Genomic DNA, 26790 nt, shown 5'->3' on the forward strand with positions numbered 1-26790 from the left:
CAGCTCAAGAAGTATAAACTACCACGATGATAATTTTGGAAATTATATCAGAAAGCACCATCTTGCAGGATGCTTCTGGACTTAGGTTGATGACTAGCAGGCTCCTAGTTCCCTTGCTGTGTAATGATCGTTATTTTTATTCTAGTAAACACTTTTGAATGTGCACTAAAAAGTTGTGAAGATGATGGGACATTAAGCATAATGCATCTTCTGGCAGGGAGGCAGAGGAATGCAAACCACAGGGAGAAGAGAGAGTATCTGAAGTCTGAATTGTTGGCATGTGAAAGTTGCTAAAATTAACCTGTTGTTTCTTAGGAGCAGGGTATATATAGTTTTTTAGCTGCAGTGCTGTGACACGAGGTGCTGGAGAGAAACCTTGGGAGCCCTTCCTTTAACACAGCTTTCTCGTGTGACTGTCGGTGGATGCCTGACTTTGTACCTCAGTTTCCCCTAAGAGGGTGTTCATGTGTGTGATCATGCGCGCAGTATGATCATGTGCTGCGCACAGTGTGAGAGCATGTATGAGGTGTGTTAGATGGCTCTGTGTTAGTTCTGATGCTAAAGAGTTTGGGGCTGGGAGTAGGGGAGGAGTAAAAGATGATAAGTAATGAAACTTCTGCTTATCCTCTGGTCCCCATAGCTGCTCTTGGGCAGTCGCAGCCCATTACGGAGCATTAGGGCAAGCCGTGGGGGCTTGGTTGCTGTTGGCTATGCAGCCATCCCCCCCAACAAGGCACGGTGGGAGCATGCCGGGGTTTCCTCCACATGCCCATTTCGCAAAAGCCCTCCGTTTCCTACCTCTTTGCTCTAGGGCCAGATACCAGGTGCGTGTAAATTGGTGGAGCTATTTGAAATCAGTAGATGCACTCCGCAGATCTAATCTCGTTCTTTGCCCACCATTTGCGGTGGCAAGGGACCCTCAACATACCCATATATTTTTCTCTATGAATAATTATTTGCTGGCAATTGTTCAAAAGGCAATAGAAGCAATATGCTTATTTCAGCCTCTTTGGGAACAGCACTTTCAGTTCTCTCATTTCTTTGCTGTCCCCAGAGCCTCCCTTGCTAACAACAATGTCATATACACACTGTAGATAAGTCTGGAAGACAGTTTAAATTATTTTTCAGTATATTCTGATAGTGGAAGAGCAAAAGCATATATTTTTGTGACAAATACAGCTATAAAAATTCTGTGGTAGCTCCTTAGCCATGAGGGCAGCTTCTTAACAAGGGGACTATGGATTCCTCTTAACACAGAGAATTTGATTTTAAAGCAAATTTCTTTTTACCTACCTGTGCAGATAAATTGAATGTGCCCAATCTCCTTTCACTTACTGAAAGTATGAGTCTTGATTAAAAAAAAAAAGAAATCATTAAAGTAATCCCTGAAGCCACTTGATGTTGGTATAGTTGGAATCACATTTTTGAAGTATGTTTTATTTCATGATATCTGTTTATTGTTTTGCCTGGCAGCCCATTTATTTTCTGTTTGAGTCCTGTTGTACACTACTGAGGTCTAGGTTTATCCCAATTGTCTATAGGCATCCAGAAAAGATGCCTAAGTCACCTTGGAGGAGCTCCACAGCAGCTGGGAAGAAGTACCTCCAGGGACTGATTTGGGTGCTAAGTGGACTCCGTTGCCATTTTCTCTGCTCCGACTGCAGAGGTAGCACAGGGTGATTATATTTCAAATGCAGGCTCATCAGTTAAATGCCTACTATTAGCTGAATCCAGGCTCAGAAGTGATTAATTGAGGTGCATTGAAAATATTCCTCCCCATCCACCCTGTTTTCTCCTGGCTTTTGGAAATAGAGGAGATAATAGTAGAGGAGAGCAAATGAAGCAACTGAAAATACGGGTTCACATCGTGATTATCCCACCTTCGGAGGCTGATGTTGCCATAGCAGCGAGTATATAACGCAGGTGCGGTGGTTTTTGAGAAGGTCAGTGCAACAGGTGCCTCCTCCAAGTCTTCACGTAGCCTGTAAATCAGTCTGCGAGATGGACTCCTCAAACATGCCATATAGATGGGACTTGCGAGGGTGGCCGTGACCCTGCTTGGTCTCTCTCCACCTGTGCATGTGTTTTTGGTATCTTGGGTGTTGGCATGGATCATGAAAAGGGGTTTGAAACCAGAGCGTGTTTGCACAAGCCTTATTTCTTTGAACAGACCTGGTATTACGCTCTAATTAGTGCCCCTGAGTTGTTTTGGCATGTTCACATCCGACAAAAGTGACCCAATAATTGGCCCCATTTTCAAGAGCTTACCTTCAGGAGCGCTGCATGAGACCTGGTACTTTCCTTTTCACACTGTAGAGCGTTAATCTGCCAGCTTCCTTGCTGGTCAGGGGGAATTGCTAAATACTGGATTAGGCAGAAAAATATTACTTCAGAGTTTACGTACAGAACACAAAAGGGATCCACTAAGATAAAGGGGAAAAAAAAAATCCTCCTTCGCCCTGGAAACTTCTTCCAATGATATAAAGATGAGTGAGTTCAATGCAGCCTTGGTGTAACTTGGAGGAGCAATGCCACAGAGGATGCTGTGTCCAAGATCTTTATAGGTTAAAAAAAAAAGATGTGTTTACTCTATCCTTCATTTGGTGATTGGCAGACTGTCGTAATTCAGGAATGTTAGGCCATAGTTTATAAAACCTGTTTCTGCAATCCCTTGAACTGTACAGTGAATTTATGTGCTGATTTTATTATTAAATTGCTGCATTAGAAGAGTACTTGTTCCTACGAGTATAAGAACCTTTTTTTTCCACTTCTGAGCAAGCACAGATTTCTGCAGGATGAGACTTTTCCCGTCTAGTTAGCATAATTATGGTAATGAGATAGACTAAAAAAGATGGAGAATTCAAGGGACACATTTGGAATATCTGTTGATGGTAAGATGTGAAACCTTACTTATTTGTGTTGGAGCAAAAAAGCAGAAAAATGCTCAAGAGAACATAGCTCATTTTGTCATGCTTCAGTGCCAAAGTGCTCCGTAACAGGGAGCTGGGAGGCGTGAAAGGCAAATTTTGATCTCTTCCCTGCTGTACCAATGGAAAGGGAAATTATTACCCTAGAGAGGAATTCTGCATATGAATGTTGTTTTGTAGTAACAATGTTGGGATTCATTATCATTTCCCCAAAAGGTCTGCTAATCTTTTTCCCCTGCAAAAATGTACTCTCAAATGGGGTGGCTCATTTCATAGAAGTCCTGGTTTTGTTGTGCCACACATGATCATGCTTTGAGTAAACTCACTAGGAGTTTGCTTTGAAAAGAAATACCTCCTGCCCAAAGTAGTTCCAGCAATATGCAGTAAATCCTGAGCTGAGCTTTCTTCAAGCTCTCGCTGAACAATTTGTTTAGAAATTATTCCAGCGCTAGTTTGGAACTGTTTCAGGGGATGGGATTTAGTTGCTTTGGTCAGTTGTAACTTACTTGAAGCAGTAATTGGAAAACCACGTTTGATCCTGTTCTTCCTGCTTCTTAGGACCTTTCTCCTAACTTCCACTGAAGTCAGTGCGTAAGGTTATTTTGCCTTCAATGACAGCTGCATAGGAGTCTTTGAGTAATTTTCATGACAAATGGTATTGGCTCCAGTGAGCACTCGGTCAGTGTGGAAGGAACTGATAGAGGTAACTGTGAGATGTCCTCTTGGTTCTTGCAGTCTCCTCATTGTATCCCCTCTTCTCGTTATCTACCTCTCTTCCTGCAGTCATGGAGAGGAACTCACAAAAACTGCCATTGGAAAAGAAGGGCTCTGAGCTTTGCATAGTCTTGGTTTGGGCTGAATTTTACATTAACCATAATGGTCTGCAGGCAATTTTCTCCATTTGTACATAACTTCTTGGTAAGTTAGCAGCCACCTGACTTTCCTGTAGCTATCACAAATGACTTTGCACCTGTGGAAGGAAGTAAAAGTGTCTACAACTTCTATAGCAGCTTCTAGAGGTCATTTTCAAGTGGGTGACTCCCACAGCTGGTCTTTGCTCGTTCAACTCTGTGTCTCCCTGTGACTGCTGCAGCACCAGAGATTATATAGAGGTGTCTTCCCACAGTCTGTCACGAGCTTCTGGAGGGAGCCTTCTGCGAGTTAGCTGCTTGCTAGTCTTCTAATTTATAATGTTGTTTTAGTGCACCAGTTTGCTGCAAAGATTTTAGCTGTGCTTCATCTGTGTCTGCCTCCTTCCCTGGAGAGGGCATATATACTGTTTCGCAGCAATGCAAGGCACTTGGGGTCACCTTCTTTCACCCACTGATGTCTCAGCAAAGCTATGCTACGCTGTGCCTATCACCTTTAAATGAAAACACTACCAGTAAGACACCTGACAGGGACGTCTGAAGTCGACAAGCAGGCAAAAGAAGAGGGAGGAGGGTGCCAGTTGTGGACATGAGACCTTGCAGTGCGATACAAAGCATAAGCATGTATCCATGCCTACAGGGATATGATCGTATATGCTGTGTAACACTACGTTGGCTTGGGTTTCTCTGCTGTCCACACAAACCTGAGTCCGTAGGTGAGGTCTTGAAACAAGGTCTTACATCAGAGGTAGAAGCTGTCACACATTGTCTCCTTACCTGGGAGTGTATGTTGCTGTGGACTGTACTGTGTAACCAGCTTTAACTTTATGGGACTGGTGCTGCTGGCGGGTGTTTAGGCTCTCCTGGCTTCTCTAGGAAAATACTGCTGCTGATGCGCAGCTGGATACTGGGATCTTTACTGAGATGACAAATTAACTGAAGAAAATGAGGAGAAGGAGGGAGGGCAGATCCTATTAGAGCAAGCAGGTGTTTGAGGCTGTGAAAAACTGACAACGATGTGTGTCTGTACAGACCTTCCTTAAATCTATGGAATCTGGAAACATTTAACATCAAGTCAGAGGTAGAAGAACAACACTGAAATCTTCCCAGTAGGGGAAGAAAAAACCAGGTCACTTGCATTTGCTTTTTTTTTTTCCCTAACTTTGGATGTATTGAGCTGTGTAATAACTTGCACATATCTGGAAGCGATGCAGAGCACAGCAATCAATAATACAAGCAACGATAATCAGGTGTTTCAGCCATCTGACATGAGCAGTCTCCAAAGATAATTCTCTCCCACAGGACATTGACAAACATAACTTCAGTTTATTCCTAGTAAAAAAGTAAATGCTTACCTGCCGTGCAGAGACAAACCTTGCCTACAGTTTTTCTCCTGAAAACTGAAAAAGGATGGAGGTGCAGGAAAAAGCTTGGGGAAACACCCACCAGTGCTGGTGGTGGCCAGCAGACAGCTGGAGCTCTCTGTGTTCCCCATCACCGGTGTCCCTAAAATCTTTAGAAAGACCTCAATGAACAGCAAATTTTCTTCTATGTTCAGAAATGCCAGGAGAACAGAGGAAGCACAGAGGAGCGTGAGGCTGGATTTAATGTTTGTAAAGAACCAAGTGTTCTGGCAAGATGGACCACAGTGAATATGTGTGATCACCGCCTTGGTTCTTGACTAGGTTAAGCTGTGGCAGGAGCCCAGCCTGATCTAATAAACCTGCCCATGGATGGCAGACCCCACTGATAATTACCCCTGTTCCTGTGTGAGAGCAGTCCAGATTGGCGTGGCTAATATGATTTCCAGGTATTTACCACAGCAATTACGTGTCTCTGGTTAAGTTGGCTGGTTTTTCTTATTCTGTTAACTGAATCTCCCTGCTAGCAGCCATATAATTTAAAAGTAAAATTAAAGTAACCCACAACTGTTAAAAAGGAAAACAAAAAAAAGCTAGGCTTTATCCACGTGTGTAGCCACAGTGCTAACCGCAAGGCAGAGAGGAGCCTTGGTGATCACATAGCAGCAATGCTGGGCTCTTTCCCTAATACTAACACCGTTGTTTGTAATTGGTTGTTAAACTGAGTTGCTTCTCAAGCTAATTAAAAAAAAAAATCCTTTCTCATTCAGCATCACCGTAATGACATCTATATTATTCAGGATTTTACCATTGCTCTCCCCTTTCAATACAGAGCAGTCAGCAACAGCACATAAATTTTTATGCCTGCACATTACAAGGCATTGTATAAAAGGAGAGGTGGCATAGATGATAAAATTGATGTGAAAGTTTTCACCATGCCCAGACAAAAAGCTGAATAATTCAAAGCAGGTGGTAATGGAAATTTCCTGAATCTGTGCCTCCTGTTTGGGGCTTGCCTCCTGGAAGCTCCCACAGAGCTGGTTTGTGCCCACACAATAAAGTCATTCACTCTCTGCTGAGGAGTCTACAAATAGAAAGGGGAAAAACAAAGATTGTCAGATGTCAGGGTATCAAATAATCAATACTTCTTTCCCCCCCGCGCCCCCCCAATTCGCAAGCAGTGGAGTGGCAGGTAAGGGTATATACAAATCACAGGCACAATGTTTAATAAAATCTCATGGTCTCTGTCACTCTGGCCAACTTTCTGCTACATTTTATAGGTCACGGTCCATGAAATTTCATAGGAACTTTCATATATATTCACTGTAGCAGAGTATGACATTTATTTGTTACTAAACCATATAATTTAGGGAGGATGAAGATGCTTTATATAAAACAACATGCGAGGTAGTCTTTCATCTGATGATTGCTCTCTAGTGTATCTGTATTTTGGGATCTCTGTATAATTCTGCACGCTGCTTATTTTTTTTTCTAATGAGAAGTAATAAATGAATATGATTTAATAATGATTGTACTATAAGAGGCCAGGATACTCGTTAACTTTAAACTCAAATTACAACCTTTGCTTGTTTTTTGACCTGCTGACCCAGACTGTCACTGCACAAAGCTGTCATCTTTACTCAGGAGACGTGAGCAGCAGAGAGTTAATCGTGGTCAGAGTCAGTGCTGAGCATTGCATCCTGATCCCGAACACCAGGGAAGTCAAGAGATAACATCTGGTGGGTGTAGCTTTTATTAGGTTTGTCAGATGCAGAAGGAGAGAAAGGTGAGTGGGGAGCAGAAGTTGAGAAGGATCAAAGGTTGAGAAGAATCACATGGGGAAGTGCCTCTTTTTCTCCAACCCAGTGGTTTTGTAAGAGAATACGCTTGCTCATATGGTGTAAATCAGACGTGTTCTTGATGTTTTGGTTGTAGTACATTGTCCCATAGGCCTGATACCTCTTTTGGGATGTATAGGACCATCTATCTGTGAGCTAAATGTCCCATGTGTGTGTTTTTCATATATAACAATCCTGTAGGGGACACTTGGGAGACAGAGGGTGAAGGAGAGAAAGGAAGAGAAATGTGCAAGAGCAGAGTGGGGTGGAATGCTGGATCTGTGTCACTACTCAGCGTAGAATATAGTTGTGAGCCATCGAAATTGCTGGTTTGCCACAGCTTCAGTTGTGACTTAACAAGTCCCTTTATCCATTGGTCCATGTTACTGGTAAAGTATTGCCCCACTTCAGCTCAGGAGCGAGCCCTGGAAGTGGTCAGGATTGTGTATCCACAGAGGTGGCCATTCTTGGAGCTACATGTGGCATACACCAGCTCGTATGACCTGCAACTTTTCTTAATGAAACCAGAGAAAAGCTTGCAATGTGAAAGCCCTCAGGGAAAAAATTTGTAGAGTTCTTTTAGCAGCACAAAATGTGTGAGGGTCTGCAGATAGCTGTAATAATTCCTGCTCACTCAAATTGCAAAGCATACCACTATGAAAATTTAATCTGGGCTCTTTGGAGCATAATCATATTTCACTCATTTTCCTTCATCCTTTTGCTTGAGAGAAATGAACCCCTTCTGTGCCACCACCAACCCAGAATTCATAAGCCAGTATTTTACACCCGGGACAAGGAATGTAGCAAGTGGCACTTTATGACCCGTCTCTCATTCCCCTCCCTTCAACAATCAATAGCATTTTCAGCATATGTCTCTGTTTAAAGTTTACATACAGCTTTCATTTCAAAATGAGATGACAGCAGTCATTTTATTGCCCAGCACTCCTGAGCCTGCCTTTGTTCATAAGACACCATGCTCTGGCAAAAACAATATTCACTTGGCAGGGTACACCCTGAGAGTGATACATCTTGGAACGGGAGAACCTCTGGCAAGTGGCCATTGTCACTGCTGAGCTGTGCTACGTCTTTGATTTTTATCCCTCCAAATTCATGCCTTGTGGCAATAGTTCATTCCAGTCTGGTTTGGTTGGCCGTTCACCTTTAGTGACAGCGATTCCTCTTGCGGTGCTGGAGGTGCACACACAATGGGAGGAAGAGAAAGTAGACAGATGTAGTTTATTTTTTGCAGCTGGATTAGAAAACATGCAAGGCGTATATCCAAATACATGTGGTTTTCCTGGATTTTCCCAATCTTCTCTTGGTCTTCATAGGGCTTCTACCCAAGTTCCTCCTTGCCTCTACAATCCCTGAAACAGCTGTGAGTTAGGCACTGAGGAGGCTCTTTTGATTTGGACTTCAGTGTTTAAGGACATGCCCAGGATCAATTGAGAAGGCGGCAGCCCAGTCCTCCTCAGTGAGTCCCTAAATTGCATGATGAGATGCCATGAGGTCAGTATGGCATGTCCGTATTTATAGATCAGTAATCCCTCCAAATACTACTACTGCCATCCTATGGCCTGCGTGACCCTTGGTTTCAACATCTCTCTCACTGTAACATGAGTCCTGTTTCTGTAAGTGCTGATGTGTGTGTCCCTCATCGCAATGTCCTCCCCACGCTGAGCTCCAGCTGTTGTAGGTTTTGTGATTATTGTATCCTGCCTTATCTTGGAGGCCCAAGGCATCATATAGCATCATCCTCCTGCTTCTCTAGCCTGGAGAAATGATAAAAAAAAAAACTGGTGGAAAGATTCCTTAAGGGGTGTGTTTGAGGATTGTTGTGCGTGTTCTTGACTACCCAACTCTTGGTCATTTCCCAATCTTAATTTACACATGTGGAGACATAGCTTTTGCTGGCGCGAGTCTCAAATCCTAGTGATGTCAGTTGAATTTATGCTAAAAGGTATTCTTCAGACCATCTTTTTCTCTGAAAAGAAAAAACAACTTACCTCAATCCATGCAGACTTTGACAATCACCCTGAATCTTAGAAATAATACCTTGCATTTGATGTGTTTTTGATGATACATTTATGTTTGCAATTCCCTCCCCACACCATGTTTCTTACACACACACACAACTTTCTAAGCAGTTATAGCCTAAATGAACCTAAATCCCTCATCTTAGTAGAAGCTATGACTTTCACAAGTTAAAGGTGAAATATAGTTTAGTCCAATTCTGTTCTGTGCCAGTATATCCGTATACCTGTCTTATTGCATAAAAACCAGAAGAAAAACTCATATAAAATTTTGATGTATATTTTGTTTGCTATTATGGTTTGTCAGATGTTTCATTACATCTTGGACACACATAACTAAACAATTTCTAAAGAAAATGGACTATTTGCAGTCATCTGCTGGAGGCCTGTAGCCAGCACTTCACGCCATTTGTCAAGAAGATTTTTGCCACAGAAGCACAGGGAGAGGTGGGGACTGGGGGAGCCTGGTGTAGGGCTGGGAAGAGGGTGAGGACTGGTAGCTGCAACTATGAAATCCAAATGAGGAGAAGACAGAAATGAATGTTATATCAGTCACTTCATGCCTGACTTTACAATGGTTGTTTGAAGGGCAGGAGAATTACTCAGGAGATGCAGACATTTGGATATAGAGGTTCAGATTGCTGGGATGTGCTTGGGCTGTGCAAGGAGCAGAGCGAGGGCTCCAGTCCTGAGCTGATCATTGTGGGAGAGAAAAGTCAGGAGTTGGCCCAAGACAGGAGAGCAGTCTATTGGAAAGATATTCCTGTTGTGTAGTTGCTTCTCCCAGAGCAAATATTTACATAACTGTATATTCCAGTAAAGCTGTGTAGCATCTTAACAATATCAAAAGTGCAGGAAAGACTGTGAGCCTTGAAACTGATTAACAGGTGTCCACATCTTTTTGCTGTGAGGGCTGATAGCCCTAAAGAAACCCCGCCAAAGAGTCCATGTTTTGCAGAGATTTCCCCAAGTAATAGGGAAAAGTTCCCTCCCACATTTTATTGCAATACTCTCCTACATAGCCAAACCTTATTTTGTCGGTTCAGTGCAATTAATCACGTATTCTCTATATGGAGTTCAGTAGAATTAATCACATAGTCTTTATATGGATTTGCTGTGAATGAGAAGGTATATTAATATACAGGCAGACGGTGAATATTACAGTGAATAGTTTCCTGTTAACACAGAGCATCGCCGCGTCTCTCTGACTAGGGATGACTAGCTTAAAAGAACATCTTTCGTCTGTGTAAATGGTTTACTGGGGGGCATTGCAGATTGCTCTGAATAGAAGTTTTTTTCACGGAAATGGAGCTAAAGGGATAACACAAGTAATTGCATTCTCTAGTGCCTCCCAGTGCTTTACATGTCCTCTATGGGGAAAAAAAAATCAGCTATTGGCAGCCTGGTGAGTTTAGTAATTGTAACTAATGGGGTTGTTTCTTTTTGTCTGTTTTAGGATGGAATGGGGAACCTGAGGATCACGGAAAAGGGTCTAAAGCTCGAAGGAGATTCAGAATTCTTGAAACCTCTCTACGCCAAAGAAATCCGGTCAAGACCAGTAAGTTTTTCAGAAAGGAATAAGCACGTTTCTGTAGCCCTAACTGTAAGAAACCATGAAGTGGCAGGGTGGCGTGGTTATCAGATAGATTACTTTGGCCACTCTATACAAATGTAATCTGGGGAGTGAGACAGTGAATGTCCTTTGGGTACCTAATCCAGATACTACATCCACTGGGCAGTTGCAAGTTTGATACACATGGGTTTAGTTTGTAGTTAAAATGCTTCCAGGACCTCTGAGATTTCACATTGTCTTTTTGTCTCCTTTTGAGATAAATTATAAACAACCCTCAACTGAGAGAACTAATGTTTCCAAGATAGAGGGATGGCAGGCAGTTGTGAAAACCAGCTCATGTTTAACTAGTTACTCTTTTTCTGCAGAGAGGTGATGCCGTGGCACAAGGGCCTGATCTCTTGTTAGCTGGCACAATAAACCCATATTATGTGCGCTGTCCTATTTCATGTGTTTTAAAATTACATGCAGTTAAAATTCAGTGCTGCTAGGAGAGACTGCTTGACAAAAGTGGCAAGGACGTTAACATCTGAAAATGAGAAAGGACCCAAGTGTGATTGAAATGGCATTTTCATAGCAGCACTTCATTGACTGTTGGTGACTTTTGCTCTTTATAATGCAATGCTGTTTGTCCTGAGCAGCTTTAAAAGAACTGAAACGATTATAGAGAGTTTTCAGGATCCTCAGAAGATGTCATCTATCATGTTTCCTGATCCAAAGTGTTAATTTGAGTCTGATACCAACCTTCCATTTTGATAACAATGGCAGATAGCTAATTAAATAAAGTTAACATCCCTTTATCTCAGCCTATCTACAAGCCTAGTGGCCTTGTAGAAATTGGAACTTGTAGCATAATTAACACAACATCCAACACAATATCCAATTTAATTATTGAAGGTTGTAACCTCTGTAAGATGACTAGGCATTTATTTAAACAAGCATAATCATTTAGTAAGAAAAGTTAATGAGAAAACATTCATATCTATAGACGTTTTCATCCCTGAATTAGAACTGCAGAACCTTACGTGTCATACACTTTGTAATGTAAAATGTGTGGAAAAGGTGCAGCACTCAGTTTAATAAATAGACTGACAAATTGCTACTTACATTCTTTTCTCTAGTTAGATTACTGGAAATAATATTTGATTACTAAGAGAACTGAGAACCATTTCTTGCTAGTGGGGAGTTTGCTGTTTACATATTATCATATTGATCTACATTTTAATATGGCAGGGGGGACAAAAGTTGTCCCCTTCTTGAGGTTATGAAACTAGTTTCCGCACCATTGACAGTGTAATGAATGCAAGGAACAAGAAATAGAAAGTAAGGCCTTTGCGTGTGTTCCTTGCATTATCTCGCCTCCAGGATTATTTTTGCTGTTAGCCAGAGAAGGATCTAGTTGCAAGCCAGAAGGTCTGATCTACAGCCCAGTGAGTTGGAGCATCCCTGCTGGCTTCAGTAGATGAGTCCCAGAAACTATATTAACTATATAGTTACATAAACCATGTGCATAGTTTCTCTGACTTCTCAGTGGAGTTAAACTGGAATAGCCTGTGCTGGCTTTCAGGTTGCCCACGATAATGCTGGAATTACTGTTGGGCTGGAGGCAACTGGGGCAATCCTTTTGATTTCAATCAACTTCTGCTTTCTTGTGCTGTGTGTGAATTTTCCCTCTTGTAAGCAAATGAGAGAGTTGCAATCAAGCAAAGGATGATAGTTACGGAATTTGTGCCTTAAAGAGCTCTAGTAGGTACTGCCCCCTTCATCACCTTCTGGACAGAGTAGTTGCATTTAGCTGTGCTCCTTTTGGAAGGTAACTCATTGCAACTGAAATTACAACCAGGAAGAGCTGAATCTGTTGTACTGTGGCATGCAGTTGATGACAACCCAACAAAGGCATCTTTCTGTGAGTCCCTTCAAAAATGTTAGCAGAAGGATTGGACCAAAGTGGTTCAGTCCCATGCCGGAGAAGTGGCCGTTAAAATCACTGACATGAACTCGCTTCTTAAAGCTGCTTCCAGCCAGTTTCCTTCTGCATCACCACTGCCTTCTGTCTCAGGAATTACACCCTCCAGGCTTGCTTTCCTTTTCCCTCATCCATTCAAGAGTGACCCCCCAAATCCCTCTCTCTTCATACAAGGAGGGTCTCTGTTCCTGTTGTTTCCCCATCGTAGTCCTGGCTCAGTAATACTCCGTTTCTAGTGCCTCCTGGATTAGGAGCCTATTTCTAAGCATCAGAGCTTGCAAATAAACATGACCTCGTTACTGTACGAGCCTAAAGTTTATCTGGAGATTAATGAATAGTAACTGGTGGTAGCAGTGTTTGCACCCTTGTAGTCTTGTTTTAAAGAAATGAGATAGATGCATTCCCTTTTCCAGGAGTGATCAGAGCATCTTGAACTCCCAGCTGAACATATTGCACGCTAAACAGTATTTTCCATGCCACTTGCATGGAACATGAGCATCTTGCTGCCTTTAATTAAGAAGTTAACTGGACCATGAAGTATTGCCTGTGTGAATAAAAGTGATTTGTACTTAGTCAAGAAGGTGCATTAGGAATCCTCGCATTTCTTTGCTTGCACATAAATTATGGAGATTATTAAAAATTGGAAGGGTCATCCATAAACCCATCTGTAGCTCAGCTGCACTGTCACTCTCAAAATGTAGCTGTCTTTCTAACTGTTGTAATTTATTGTGGACTATCGTGTGAACCATCTGGTTGCTTATAAATCAGACAAACTTTGAGTGAAAGTTGCACGCAGCAGCACAAATTGTTAATTTTATGTGCTGGAAAGCAATGGCAACAGTTTTCTGGTCTTCAGTCTTCATTGCCTTAACTTGAATAGAAATTTAAAAGTGGAAATTTTCCTGCCTTTGTTGAGAAGAGCTGCTAGCAAGCAGGTCACTTGAAACTTACAGTAAGCACAGATTTAGCTTTCTTAGTGCAGTTGGGTTGTTTTGAAGCTTGCCACATCTGGGTCTTAAAAGGGGCAAGACAGACAAGAGGCCATGTGCATTTTCCATTCCGGTAACAACAGAAATAAAATCCTGTGCTGTAATTATACAGGAAAGTCAAGTGAATTTCTTCTCTCAGGAGCTGTGTGACAACCAATGAGATTATAAACTCAGCTTTAGGAAGAGAGAAAGACATTGCCGTGATAGGATTTGGATGTTTTTGCCCTTTCAATGTTCATTTCAAGTGTATAGATAGAAAAAATAAACCTCAGTTTGCAAATGTTTACACCTGGGCTTAAATTTTCTTACCCTGAATCCTTTTACAGACAAGAGTATGGATTTGCCTGACAAAGATTATCTTTTTGCAGTATAAAGCTCTTGACTGGAGTCCTGCCCATTCAGCTCTTGCAGACTCTCCTACTGATGGGTGGGTCTGGGAACATAGATCTAAACATGGGCACCAACCCTTCTTGTCTGTCCTCTGCTACTGGGGGGAGCTCCAAGCTATTCTGAACCTTGTTGTACAGGTATAAGTGATGGCAAAATTCACTGAACAGATTTCAAGTAGATTTTAAGTGTCTTTTAAAGTGAACTCCTAGTGTATTTAGCCAGTTTCATGTTGATGGTCTGCTTGTCATTATTTTTAATCAACTGAAAAAAAGAATTTAAAAGAAGAATCCTAATATATCGAAAAAAAGCCTGAGACAAAGTACAGTGTCTTTTTTTTTTTATTTTCCTTTCGTTTGGTGATGTTAGAGGTCCCTATCCTGCTCCCTGTAGCACTGAGTGTCTCACTGAGAGCAGCGTGCTCCATCAGATTGTTGGAGCAAACCTGGTCTCATTTGAAGCCGTACAAAATAACTAGGGACTACAGTGGGAGAAGGATTGGGCCTGTCATTGGTACTTGGCTGTGATTCTGCAAGGGCATCTGTTTGGCCTAAAAAATTCACAGTTGTGAATTAGGGCTGGTAGCTGCTATTCCCTTTACTGGTGTTTAATAAAGTTCTCATCAGCATAAAAGCAAGACTAGCAAGTGCATAAAATATGCTTGTCCGTACTTTACATTTTCCCCAGCCAGTATTTGAATGATAGAAATTTTAAAGGAAGCTTTTAAGAGTGATAAATAATTATTTTGCCAATATACTTGTCTCACTACGTTCAGATCTGGAAGAAGAGTGCTGTAATTTTAAAGCACAGAAGCTGTTCCGTAATGGACGTATTCTTTTGTATTATTTGCTCTGCAGGTCTGCCTGCCTCAAAGCTATAAATACGCCCTGGAAAACAATAAACCATGTATTTGGATTAAACAATGACATGTGCCCACAATGGAGCATACCTGCCTCATAGCCATAAATACATATTTATAAACAATATAACACACTGATTTGGATTAAAAGGCAACACTCACCCATGAGGAAGGGCAATGTAGATGGCAAGATAATTGCAACTTTGGATGACGCTCAAACGGTGTAGCAGAAATCTAGCTTTCAGTAAAGGCTCAGATAGATTGCATGAAAGAAGGTCGCTATTTTTTGAGGAAGGAGACAGAATAATTCATTGTCTTCCTTTGTGAGAGTTTACAGAGCAATAAAAGGATATTTAATTAGTACCTAGTGATATGGTCTAGCAAAGTACTTAAGGATTTCAGCATGCTCAATGAAACCATCACAGGGTGGAAATGGAGTTTGTCTGACCATGCTGCCGTCACTCAGCAGTCCCACCGTCACTCCCACCGACTCTTTGGCCATTACTCCTCCCTGTGTTTAGCTATTCCCTGAGTGGCCGCTTCTCTTCAAAGAAGAGATGAATCTTCTTTTTTTCACATTAGGATACGAATGAGCCCGTAAGAGCTCCTGGCAGCTCATGGAAATGTTGGTCTCCTGCCTCTGGAGCAGTTCAGCTGCCACTGTGGCTTTGGGTAGAAATAACTCACGCTATCCGAGGTCGACTTCTGAAGCACGATGCTTCCTCTAACTGCATCTTCATAGCTTACTGCTTCTTCGTTGATTTTTGGCAGCAGATGTTAAAATATTGTTTAAAAGCCCTAATAATTTGAAGAAAGGACAAGGTTGCTAGTGACGGCACAGCCAACAAAAGCAAGCTCCTTGCAGCCGTGCCCGGCCATCTCATGTTCTCCCTATAGGGTTTATTAAGCATTCGCTGTGATACCACTCCAGATACCTTGTAGTTAGATTCTGTGCCAGTGTGCTTTTGCTATAAATGTCTCAGTTTGGTCAGTTTGAGTCTTGCTTGCCCGACAACTATCAGCAGAGAGGAGAGCTGGCAGTCAGTAGGACAAACAGTAAAAATAAACAGAAGCAGCCCAGCAAGTTGCAAAAGGCATCGTTTTAGCAGAAGCGCTGTCACCTGATGCACAGATATTGTTGCCATTGCCATCCAAAGCAGATTTGAGTCCACATATGGCAGTAGGCTGTGAGTGTCCAGTGGGATTTCTAAAACTGATATGCTCTCCTCTTAATAAATTTCATTCTTTAGCAATAAAATCCAGAGAGCCTCTTTCAGACTGAACCTTGGTTGCCCCAGCACTTTGGGGGCAGTTAGTGGCTCTGTGATATTTCCAGTGTGCTGAAAAGGTGGAAGTTTAAGTAAATTTTACAGCAACTATGAAAACATTTCCCTTTACCTTCATTGTAAAATTGGCCAGAAGTCTCTCAGCTTTGAATTTTGAAGGAAATTGTGTAGGCTGGCTGAAGGGGTACTTCCAATAACACCAGAATTAAAACTTGCTTTGTCTGTTCCCCAATGTTTGTCTAACGCACTGGTGTTATGTGCTGCACGTTGAGAGCAGAATGGGGACCTGAAGTATCCCACCAGCTGCAAAATCTGAGTATCCCAAAGAAGAGTGAGAGAGGAAGATCTGAAGTAAACAAACTTTTTGAAATAACGCCACAAGTTGCATTTCAACGCAAAATCCTGTGGAGGCTGCCTGTGACATTTTGAAAAGGATTTCATTAAATGTTGCTAACTTGTCATAAGCTCTCTTAAATGGAAGGGTAATGGCTCATAACGTTTGTAAGCTTTTTAATTTCATGCAATATGAGCAGTGTAATCAACACCTATTAGAGTCAATCAGCTGTGCCAAGTGGGCTACCTGCCTCAGCTTTTGTCTATATTTTCATCATGGGCACACCTCTGAACTAACTCTGGGAACAATATGTTCATACTTTCTTATCCTAACATCGGAGGAGATTTTGTGTCCAGAAAACCTGATACGGTCATTGCAGAAGTATCTGAACCCGTAAGTTGAATAAGCACTTTACAGTCAGTGGTTTTCACCTTCTAGGGATTGAGTTGGGACCATGAAGTTGATGCGGATTAATAACAACTCCAAAGCCAAACATGAAGGAGATGGAGAATTTCCCAAACGATCACCCAATGTGTTTGACTTTTTCCCTTCGGCAGGTGAAATTTCTCTGCTTGAGCTGGTTGTGTAAGGAGAGGGGAGCTGTTCAGATCATGTGTTTGTTTTGCTGTTCTGATAGGATTCCCTTCTCCTCTCCGTTTCAAACATCTGCAGCTGGGCTCTGCAGTCATAAAAACAACTGATGCGCATCACAGCTCAAAGTGAGCTGCTGCATTAAGGCTGGGTGCTCTGTGGTCTCTAAGCTTTTGCATTGCATGTTTGCCATGATCCCAGAAATCGTTTGTCTTTCAGCTGTGAAGAGGAGGACAGTGGGGCTGAGTTGTGTGGTGGGGCTGTATTGCCACAGAAAGGTTGCAAATCAGCTAACATCGTGTTTTCTGCTGAGCCGCGAGCCTTGAGACAGGAGTGTAGGCACTAGAACTTAAAGAACAGAATAAACATTTGATTTAGTTTATTCCCCAGAAAGGAAAAAGAAAAGACATGGAATTATTGATTTTAAAGCTGAAAGAAAAAATGGCTGAGCTGAATGGATTTGGCAGGCAGTTTCTCGCCTTCCTTGGACATGTGCCACGCTTCTAATGTCTGCTATTTCAGCTTTGGTTTGGCATCTCGAATTTGCATGCTACCTCTATGAATTAACTGGGAAGCTACTGTGAAGCTCTTTTTTCCCTAATTAGCCATTAATTACAGCCTCTCAGTATTTCTATAGGCTTGTAAACCTTCAGGAGCTGTACATCCTTATTTTTCTGTGTTTAATTTTATATTAAAAAAAAAAAAAAAGCACAGTGTTTACACCCATGAATGCACTGGGGCATTCATGAGTGCAGGACACATCAGTCACACCTACTGGTTGTGGGATTTCTGTTGCTGACTTGTGTTGCTTCTCTAAAAGAGAAGCTCCGCTGGTAGTTGACTACAGCTCACCTGAACCAACCCATGGGACTGAAAACATTCGTAGAACAGCCTGGAATTCTCAGTCCAAAACTTGATCCAGATTTCATCTTAACAAGCTGTAGTCTCAGAAAGAAGTAAGCCTTACAAAGTACCTGAAACCACTCAGGGAAAAACATGTGTGATTGTGTACTGCTGCATTTTGCTCTCCCAAGGGCAAAGGCCTTGAGTTTGAGAATTTACTATGTCTAGACATCGCTGCTGACAATCAGGATTCAGGCTACTTTGGAAAGACTGAAATATAAAAAACAATTTCTTAATACTAAAAATGAAAAAGGAATAAAACTTCATATAGTGTGGATAGAGAGAAGATAGAGACAAATAGACAAAGGAAACGCTAAAAGACAAATAGCAAGATCCATTTATAAAGAAAAAGAACGTTTTTCTGATATTTCCAAGAAACCTCAAGAGCAGAGCTTTGTGTCTTCTTACCACAGGACAGCAAAAAACTCTTCTGCTGATCAAAACTATTTCAGCAGCAAAGTTATGTATTTTGTAAGGCAAGCGTTACTTGGCAAGACAAGCTGTGCTGTCATTAGGAAGCGCAGGCACACACAACTGGTTTTACAGACAGTTCAGTTTGTGTGTGCTTTGATTTGCAACAGGAAAGGAAAGCCAGACCTTCCACGTTTCGTTTACAAGGTGCTATGCCAGTAATAAGAGTTTCTTTGATTGTTCTGTTTCTAAATGACAGACGTTGGATTTGGAGAAAGAAGAACGCAGGGAAAAACAAGAACAACTCTAAATTTGCTCCTGTTCTTTTAGGGCAAATTGGTTGAGGCTCTTGGGAAAAATTACTTGCTTCTTTTGAAAGAAAAGAGTAAAATTTCTTTGGCTGTTAGCATTTCCCTGGCTGGAACGTCTCTGTTTTTGATCTCTGTTTGTCTGAGGCCATGTCTGGCCATTTGCTCCCATGTACGAGAGCGTCTTTCAGGAAGGGACAGTCCCACGCCAGCGTTAGTGGCACAGAGTTGGAAAGTCGAACACTACTGCACGTGTGTGATGAAAATGTCTATAAAATGTCTAGTCACAGAGATAGGCTTTCTGACTTGTCAGGAAATCATTCATTTAGACGTCAGTCCAACCAGATATTTAATTATGTGCATAATTTATAGACATAAGTAATTTAATTGACATCAGGAAGGCTATTCGCATGCATGAAGTTAGGCGTACATTGTGTTCTTTGCTGGGTTATGCCCTGTAATTTCTACTCATACTGCATGTGTGTGGCACAGCGAAGCCGCTGGCAGGAATCCATCCTGCTGGTCTCTGTACAAACCTGGGGACAGACACCACCCTTTCCTCCAAAAGGTTTTATGTTGTCAATAGGTCGACAGAGAGTGGGACAGGAGATAGGGATGAGGGTGAGCAAAGCGCCTTGCTCGTTCACTCCTGTAGCAGCTGAGGATTGGTGCAAGGAGTCCTGATGTAAATGAGTGTGATGATAGAGCTGGCAGATATTTTCAAATAAAAGCTGATATGGTAAAAAAATTATCTTTCTTGTGGGGGTGAAGGAAAGCAGTTTCCATGATGCCCTTTTTTTTGTTGTTTCTTTTTGAGTCTTTTACTGCAGGCTTTCAGTGTAAAATGCCACATGTCTGTTGATTTCCTCTTGATTTGCTGTGATTCTGAGTCCAATGAACTTTTTAGGTTTGTTTCCAGTCTAGCCTTAAAAGGTGGGATAATTTTCAGAGGCAGGTTGTATGAAGTACTAGTAGGGAGTCTGCTCCTCATTTTTCTCTGAAAGGGAATAATGTATAGAACAGAAAGAAAATTCAAGGTGTTTCTGCTCACAGTATTTCTTCCTTTTTCATCCATCAGGGCACAATATATCATTCCATTGTCTCTGTCTTGATTTAGACAAGGGGTGGATTTGTCATGGGGCATTTAATGAATAAAAGTGGTTAACATCTGAGTTCTGCTTCTCTACTAAGAAACCAGCAGCAGCTGCAAAAGATTGCCCGTAGCACCATGAATGGGTGGCTACTGATTTGGAGAGAAGTGTACTGTTCACTGAATCATCCATATCACTCTTCACAGTGCCTGGAAAGTCTTCTTTTCCAAGTACTAATGCAAGCTGAGCCGTCATCTTGAATGTGATCTGACAGGACTGCAGCCCAAGGCAGCACAGCTGAAGAGTAAGATGTGTTTTTTTCCAGTGAGAAGCTTTGTAAGACATCAATATTTAGAAGCAGAGAAGTAAATAAAATTACAGAGAATCGGGTTGATTGAGGGGAGAAGAGAGGTCATTTGTCTGACAGAACAAGCATCTCTCTCCAGCAGGGCTTTCAGTTCTTTAGCCAAAAGCTGTTGTCTTTTGATTAGGTTGATCTAGAAGAGTGTGAACTCATTGTTTTTCATAAAATCATTATTTTTGAGCTATATTTTGCAGATTAGAAGTACAAAGTGGGCATAGCTGTTCATCACCTTAGAGCAGTTGATATTTCCCTTTAAACAGATTCACTGTTGTGTTGTACACTCAGGTGAAGCCACACGGTGAATCGCCAAGTAATCCATAATCCAAATTCACACTAATTGCTGTAACAGGTCGGGAGTGAGTGATCAACCTGAGCTGATTTAGTGACTTGGTTTCCAAAGAGCCATGGCTGGAAGACAGTGGGTTGATGGGTTGAACCCGAACACATTTCCTCTGACGCTTCCTGTGGTTGAGTGTTCAGAGCCTGTCCCCTCCAGTTTTTTGCAGAACATCCTTCACTGTTTAAATGAACTAAAGGCTGGACAGGGCAATGGCACTTACGTTGTCAATGCTGCTAGGTTGAGAAGCATCTTTTATTGCATGTTTACTGTTGCTTCAAGCCAAAATATTTTATCTGTATTGCTGCTACACTTTTGAAATCCCCAGCTCCTACTGCAAACTGACTTTTGCTATATATGTTTCCTTAAGATCCCAACTGTTATTTATAAATGCTGAATGTTGATGTTGGTACACAGTCGGGAGAGCAGCAGGCTTTTTGTTTCTCTCCGCAACATTATCCATTATGCAGCATTCTGGGAATTGTAGCTTAGCTGAAGTAGAAGAAACGGGAACACGCAGGCAGGATCCTTCCTGCGCTCTTTCCTGGTAGAGCCACGGGTCAGGTGTTTTCACTGGTCAGTTTTGTTTCCCCAGAGTTTTGAAAGAACTTCATGAATAAAAACATCAGGAGGCAAATGCCTTCTGTTTAAAAGTGGAGACAACCAGACAGGCTGAGCCACCCTGCTGATTGCCCAAGGAGTAATTCCGGGTCCTTGGCTTTTGTATGTCTCCCTGCACTCTCCTTTACCTTCACACATCTTAATCTCTTTGGCTGCTTTTGCCGTTACTCACCATTTCCCCAAACAACATTCCTGTCTTCTTCCAGGCATGTAAAAAGCATCTGCTGCTCTTTCTGTGAGCCTGACATCTCTTGAAATACCACTTCCCAGCTCCCCAGTGGTGTTGGTTAGGGATGTATTTTTGCTCATCAGCCCTATACCATGGCAATGCCCCACATTCCTCTCCTCTCTTCACCCTGAAGCAGATACTCAAGAGTGTCTATTGAATGGCAGCCACAAGATGCAGTCAAATCCCAACACGCATCACCCTATTCCTGCTCATGCAATTGTCCCACTGATCAGACCTTTGCTGTCATGTTCTCTCTGTAGGTACATGTGTCTGGTGTAGCAACGTCCAGCAGGATTTAGCATCTTTCCTCCAGATCAGTCCAATTTCATGTTACATGCTTAGCTGCATCTGTCATTTTACCTTTTCAAGTGTACTGCTGCCTTGGCTGTTAGATGTTCTGCCTCTCCGAGATGGATGGAGGTTTGCAGTTCTTCCCTTCCGAGATGGTTCCTGTCTGACACTAACTCACACGTGGACTGTTATAGCACTGCAGGTCAGAGCTGGGCCCCTGTGTTTATTCCTGTGAGGAAGCCTCTGTCTAGTCATGTAGACCGACAGAGCATCCTTCTTAAAGCCGAGTATTGATCATTTCAGCACAAGAAATAAAGTGGTTAGATAAAAGCAATTCAAAAACAGTCGGTGCAAATGTTTCTGTGACCCCATAATCCTGTATCATAATTAAAGCAGAACAAATTACTTTGGTATCAGATGTACAGTTGTGGGCCCAGCCTTTCTTTTCTGTCCTTCTCATTTTCCCAGATGTGCCCATGAAGAGTTAACTGAGTGTATTTCTACAATAAATATTCCCACAACAAGGCCAAAAATATGGTTTTCATCAATCATTTTATAGTTGCTTCAAACCTGTCACACCAGTGTATGTGCTTACAGCAGCTTGGGGAAAAAAATGCAGACAAACCACAAATAAAAGCAAGAATTTGAATAGAAATCCTGAAATTTCTGTCACCGGGAACGGTCAGATGATCTTTCTTTGTGTCTTGTACAGTGGCAAGCGCACAGTCTCCAATGAATAAATAATTGCAGACCCAGGCAATGAGATTATTACTCCCATGAAACTATCAAAAAGGAGAGCACACCGAGCCCTTCAGACCTCTTCCCTGAGGCACAGACCCGCATTTGCCTATGGAGCACAGCAAACCTGAAGGACGGGCTCATAAAGAAGAGCCTAACAATTGCAATAGAAGCCCAGAAACAGAAACACTTTGATTGCAGGAACATGTCCAGGCTGAACCTTGTCATTTCACAGGCCAGATGCATTGGAAAGAACTCCACTGGGTAATCACAGAAGTGAGGATGGCCTCTGCGTCCTGCCTCCCGGCCGTAACCGTGCTTTAGTAGAGTCACTTTTGCAGTGTAATTGCTTTCTCTGCAGGGCTTCTTCCTATTGATTCTGCTTGTGTGGATTTAAATTGTTTGCAGGTTGGAACTAGACTCAAGTTGGTCTGCATCTCCGCTTTTCTGTGCTAGGCAGCTCACGTGACAGTTCTATCTAAGAGAGTTTGATGATGCCTAGATAGCATCACTCCCTGGCCTGCCCGTATGTATTTGATTTGAGGAGAGAGGCTGGATCAGATAAGTTCAGAACATCAATAAATACGTGTATTTTGTTTGATGACACTTGTTCAATTTGAGTCTTTTTCCCAGGAAGCAGCTTGTGTTGTGTCATTTTTTCGGCGTGCTGTGTAAATGCTCTGCATCTGCAACTGTCGAGGATGGTGCCATCCCATAGTAATGCCATCTGCTCGTTCACAAAGCGCTTTTTGCGTAGATAAAAAAATGTGAGGTGTTACTCATAATTAGGCAAATCACATGCTGTGATCTGTGATTGATTTGATTTCTGTTGCTGGCTACCTCGCATATGTCTGTGTGTCCATAAGTATTGTCTACGTATCAGCATATGGATGCAGATGAATCAGAGACTCATGAATTCTTTTTCACAATCCAGACAGATGGAAATGTTTTCCCTTCTTCTTATTAGCAGCAGCTGAATTTCAGTAACACCAGGGGCCTCTGCTAGGATCTTGCCTGTGTTTCGTGCTGTACATGCATACGTAAGTTGGCATGGCCATTTGTAATCTAATACGAGAAGTAAGCAATCCATGACATGCAGCAAAGGAAAGTTATACTTTCAAAGCAATGTTCAGGGATAGCCACATTATTAGCCTTCTTGGAGAAAAACATCTGAATATATAACTTGGCGTTATGCAGCGCAGTAACAAAATGCATAAAAGGTGCTGTGAGCGTTGCAGAAGCCCAGAGTCTCTGCTGAATCAGACTTCTGGAAAATAATACTGTGCCTTTCTTAGTATTAACTGTATGTACTCTTTTAATGTGTATTCACCTCACTATCTGAGCGAGATCCTAAATGTTTCTCATTGTACTACGGTCCAAGTAACGCTGATAGTAAGAGAAAGTAACTCAGAAATTACTAGTTCTGTATAATTTTAATATTGTCCTCAAAATGCCTTTTATAGATAGTGAGATATGATTTACCAGCAGTTTTAAAAGATGTTTAAGGCAGGCAGTAGGCATACCAGAAAGGCTATAAAAATGAAAACACATGAACAGAGGTCTGCACTGTTGTCTGGAGTAAACGTTACGAGCAGTAGAGTAACTGTATAGTTGGATGATTTAGAATATTTTAAACCTTAGCAGAGTGCTCTTTTCTCTCCCTCTCTCCTCTGGTCCTGTGGCTATCTACACTGTGTTCGCTTCAGCAGGAGATCTGTCACCACTGGAGTCTGACCATAACTAGGATAGCCCGAGGCAGAAAACAGGCTGTAGCTTAGCACAAATCCATAGTCCCGCTTCTGTGACACCTCCTATAGCCAAGGATCAGATCGGTGCGAGCTGCCACTGAGCAGCAACTGTGGTTTGGTATTTCTGCAGAAGAATTCAAGTGAATTGAAATGGTTAGTGAATACTTGGTTGTTTTTTACTGGAAGTGGTGATCAATGTGCTGAGAACCTAGGATCACTGTTCCCCTGTTTAAGAGCATTACAGTTACCCGAGTCCTGCTTAGTTTGTACGAGGGAGAGCCGTTCCCCAGTGATGCAGAGGTAATCATCAGTGCACGTTTGATCAACTCTGGTATAACACCTTTGGGTGAACTCTGAGTGCAGTGAAGTGCTTGAAGCATTTTCAGAATTATTTGGTCATTTTACAAGTTGTGCTGTTCTCTTCATTTCAACTGTTTTCTGAGGGTGTCTCGCCAGAGGACTCCTGGTGCTCAGCACACTTAATGCATCGGATTTTTTCCAATGGCAGTAATGCTCAGTTCAGTCCTACCAATACAGAAAGTTTTGTGAACGTGCAGCATTCACCATTTCCATTATTTCCACAAGCTTCACATGCCCTTACTGTGTGAAGTCTTTGAATCCATAGGTTCAAATTTGACCATCCAAATTTCAAACACGCTGACTGTGATGCATTATTTTTAAATTGCCTGTTAAAATTTAAATGGATTTCCAAATATTTTAATAATTTCCTAAAACAGTCTAAGGACATCTGTTAAAGTATGGAATTTCCTTAAAGACAGCATTAGTTGGGATTGCTTCAGCTGCAAATTAGGGTTGTCAGTCAAAGTGCTTTTTATGTTTTAGTCTCTGCTCTAGGAGTTTTTAGTATCTCTTCCAGAGTGAGCCATAGACAGACAGCTAGTGAGCAGTTAGGGCTTGTTTTGCCATGTGTTTAACCTAGCAAACAATCAGTCAATACCTTTTGCGAAGTCTCCTATGTTTTACTGAATACCTTACTGCTTAGTGTGGAAACAAGCTGTACTGTTTTGACGTATTTTTTGCACTTTTCATGTTCTTTATTCTGCAGCAAGTGTCCAGCATTTTAATATACTGAGTAACTGTGGCAACTTCTTTTGTGTGTCTACAAACATTTGCATTATTGTTAAGCCATTGGGTCTGCTAATAAGGGGCTGGAAGAGTAAGAAGTGAAAAGATGTGTTTACTATGTAGGATTTCCTGCAGAGATGAATAGTAGATTTATGGTGGGCTGGAAGTAGATAACCAGCCCAAAGAGTCCTTAAACGATCCCAGCCTCACCTACCCTCAGAAATAGAGCTGCACCCAGAGAAGGGTGGGATCCTCCATCAATGTCCTGCAAGGAAAATGCTTGAAATAAGTCAGAAGCAAACAGGAGAACATGCAAGAGGGAAAGAAATGCATCCTGCTTCCATCAATGTCTCTACCTGAGTTTCTTCAGCCAAATGATCAAAGGAACCACTGGAAGGAAACAATAACATAAAGTAGCATCAGAAAGGAGGAGACCACTGATTTAGTTTACAGAGTTGCACAGAAAGTTAAATCAAGGGCTGTAGTTCAGTGCAGTGCAATGGGATGGCTACGATGGACGTGAACTGCCACTCTGCTGACACACCACAGCACCGAGGTTAATAGAGGGTTGTTGTAAAGAGGTTTAAGTCATCACAGCCGAGTCTGGGCGTAAAGAGCAAGTCAGTGGCAGCCTGTGGGCTGGAAGCAGCATCTGCTCTTGCAAAGAGAGGTGCTGGGAAACCTTGTTGTCGTGTTGGTGATGAGGAAGAAGAGCAAATGACAGACAAAGAGATTTCTCAGTACATCAGATAGCATGCAGGCAGTGAAATACGTTGAGTTATTGTGTGATGGACAATATCAGATGTATTTTATCTCAAATGTACTTTTCTGAAGAATTGGGTTGAACCTTTTGGAGAGAAACAGGTAGACAAAGAGAAAAAAATTATTTTCCCTACTTTTCTGAACCCAAAAGAATACTTAATCCAGTTTTCCATTCACTTCCATTTTCTTTGCATCAATCCCGAGAGTAAAATATATTTCTCTCTCTAATATTATTTATCTGGAAAGATTTGGAACTGGATTGTTGTATATTATACTTCAGAAATGTGGTGTGTCTCATACTTAGTGTTATAATTAGTCAGGCATGCTTATTTATTGCATGCTGATATTCTAACTCTAGGTCTATGAAGTGTTACCACAGTTTATGAGAATATTTTATTTTTATTGTGGTGATTATGCCATATTGATCTAGATTTTCACTTGTTCATGTGCATCAGAATACTTAATTTTGTGTCATGATAACATGAAAGTGTGAGAGAAGTGAAAGGTTTTATCTTTTCAGTTAGGATTTCTAACTGGTTTACGATTTTTTTAATGCTTTAATTATTTTTTTCTGTGTGATTAAAGGAAGGTGGCATCATCACCAAGCTTGCAACAGAGGAAACATTTTTTAAATTTTTAGTTTGTAAAAGATGTCAGTGTTGTTACCTGTGTAAACAGAAGATGATGGACAGAAAATCTGCAGGATTTTCAGCAAAAGGGAGTAATTTTTTCAACTCTTTTTCATTTCTTAATGGAAGAAGAATTATGGAAATGAGAGCGGGCATTGCATTAAGTGCTTGAAATGTTCCTTCCCTGCAGACCAATAAAAACAGAACTCTTCCATTAGGGAAATTTAGTTTTTTGAAGGCTGCGTGAATCTGAGCTCTGAAT

The 26790-nt window shown here is 41.7% G+C and overlaps 1 protein-coding gene across 5 annotated transcripts in view; it reads left to right on the top strand.

Annotated features, from left to right (window-relative positions):
• Nucleotides 1–26790, top strand: part of SGCD (sarcoglycan delta) — a 340677-nt gene that overhangs the window by 254267 nt on the left and 59620 nt on the right. For all 5 annotated transcript variants that reach the window (XM_068409440.1, XM_068409437.1, XM_068409441.1 and 2 more), the window contains exon 4: nt 10485–10586. In XM_068409440.1, coding sequence (XP_068265541.1) covers nt 10485–10586 — 102 coding nt within the window. The remainder of the gene's footprint in view (nt 1–10484; nt 10587–26790) is intronic.

Source organism: Nyctibius grandis, chromosome 10 (assembly GCF_013368605.1).
Source record: "Nyctibius grandis isolate bNycGra1 chromosome 10, bNycGra1.pri, whole genome shotgun sequence".
NCBI lineage: Eukaryota > Metazoa > Chordata > Aves > Nyctibiiformes > Nyctibiidae > Nyctibius > Nyctibius grandis.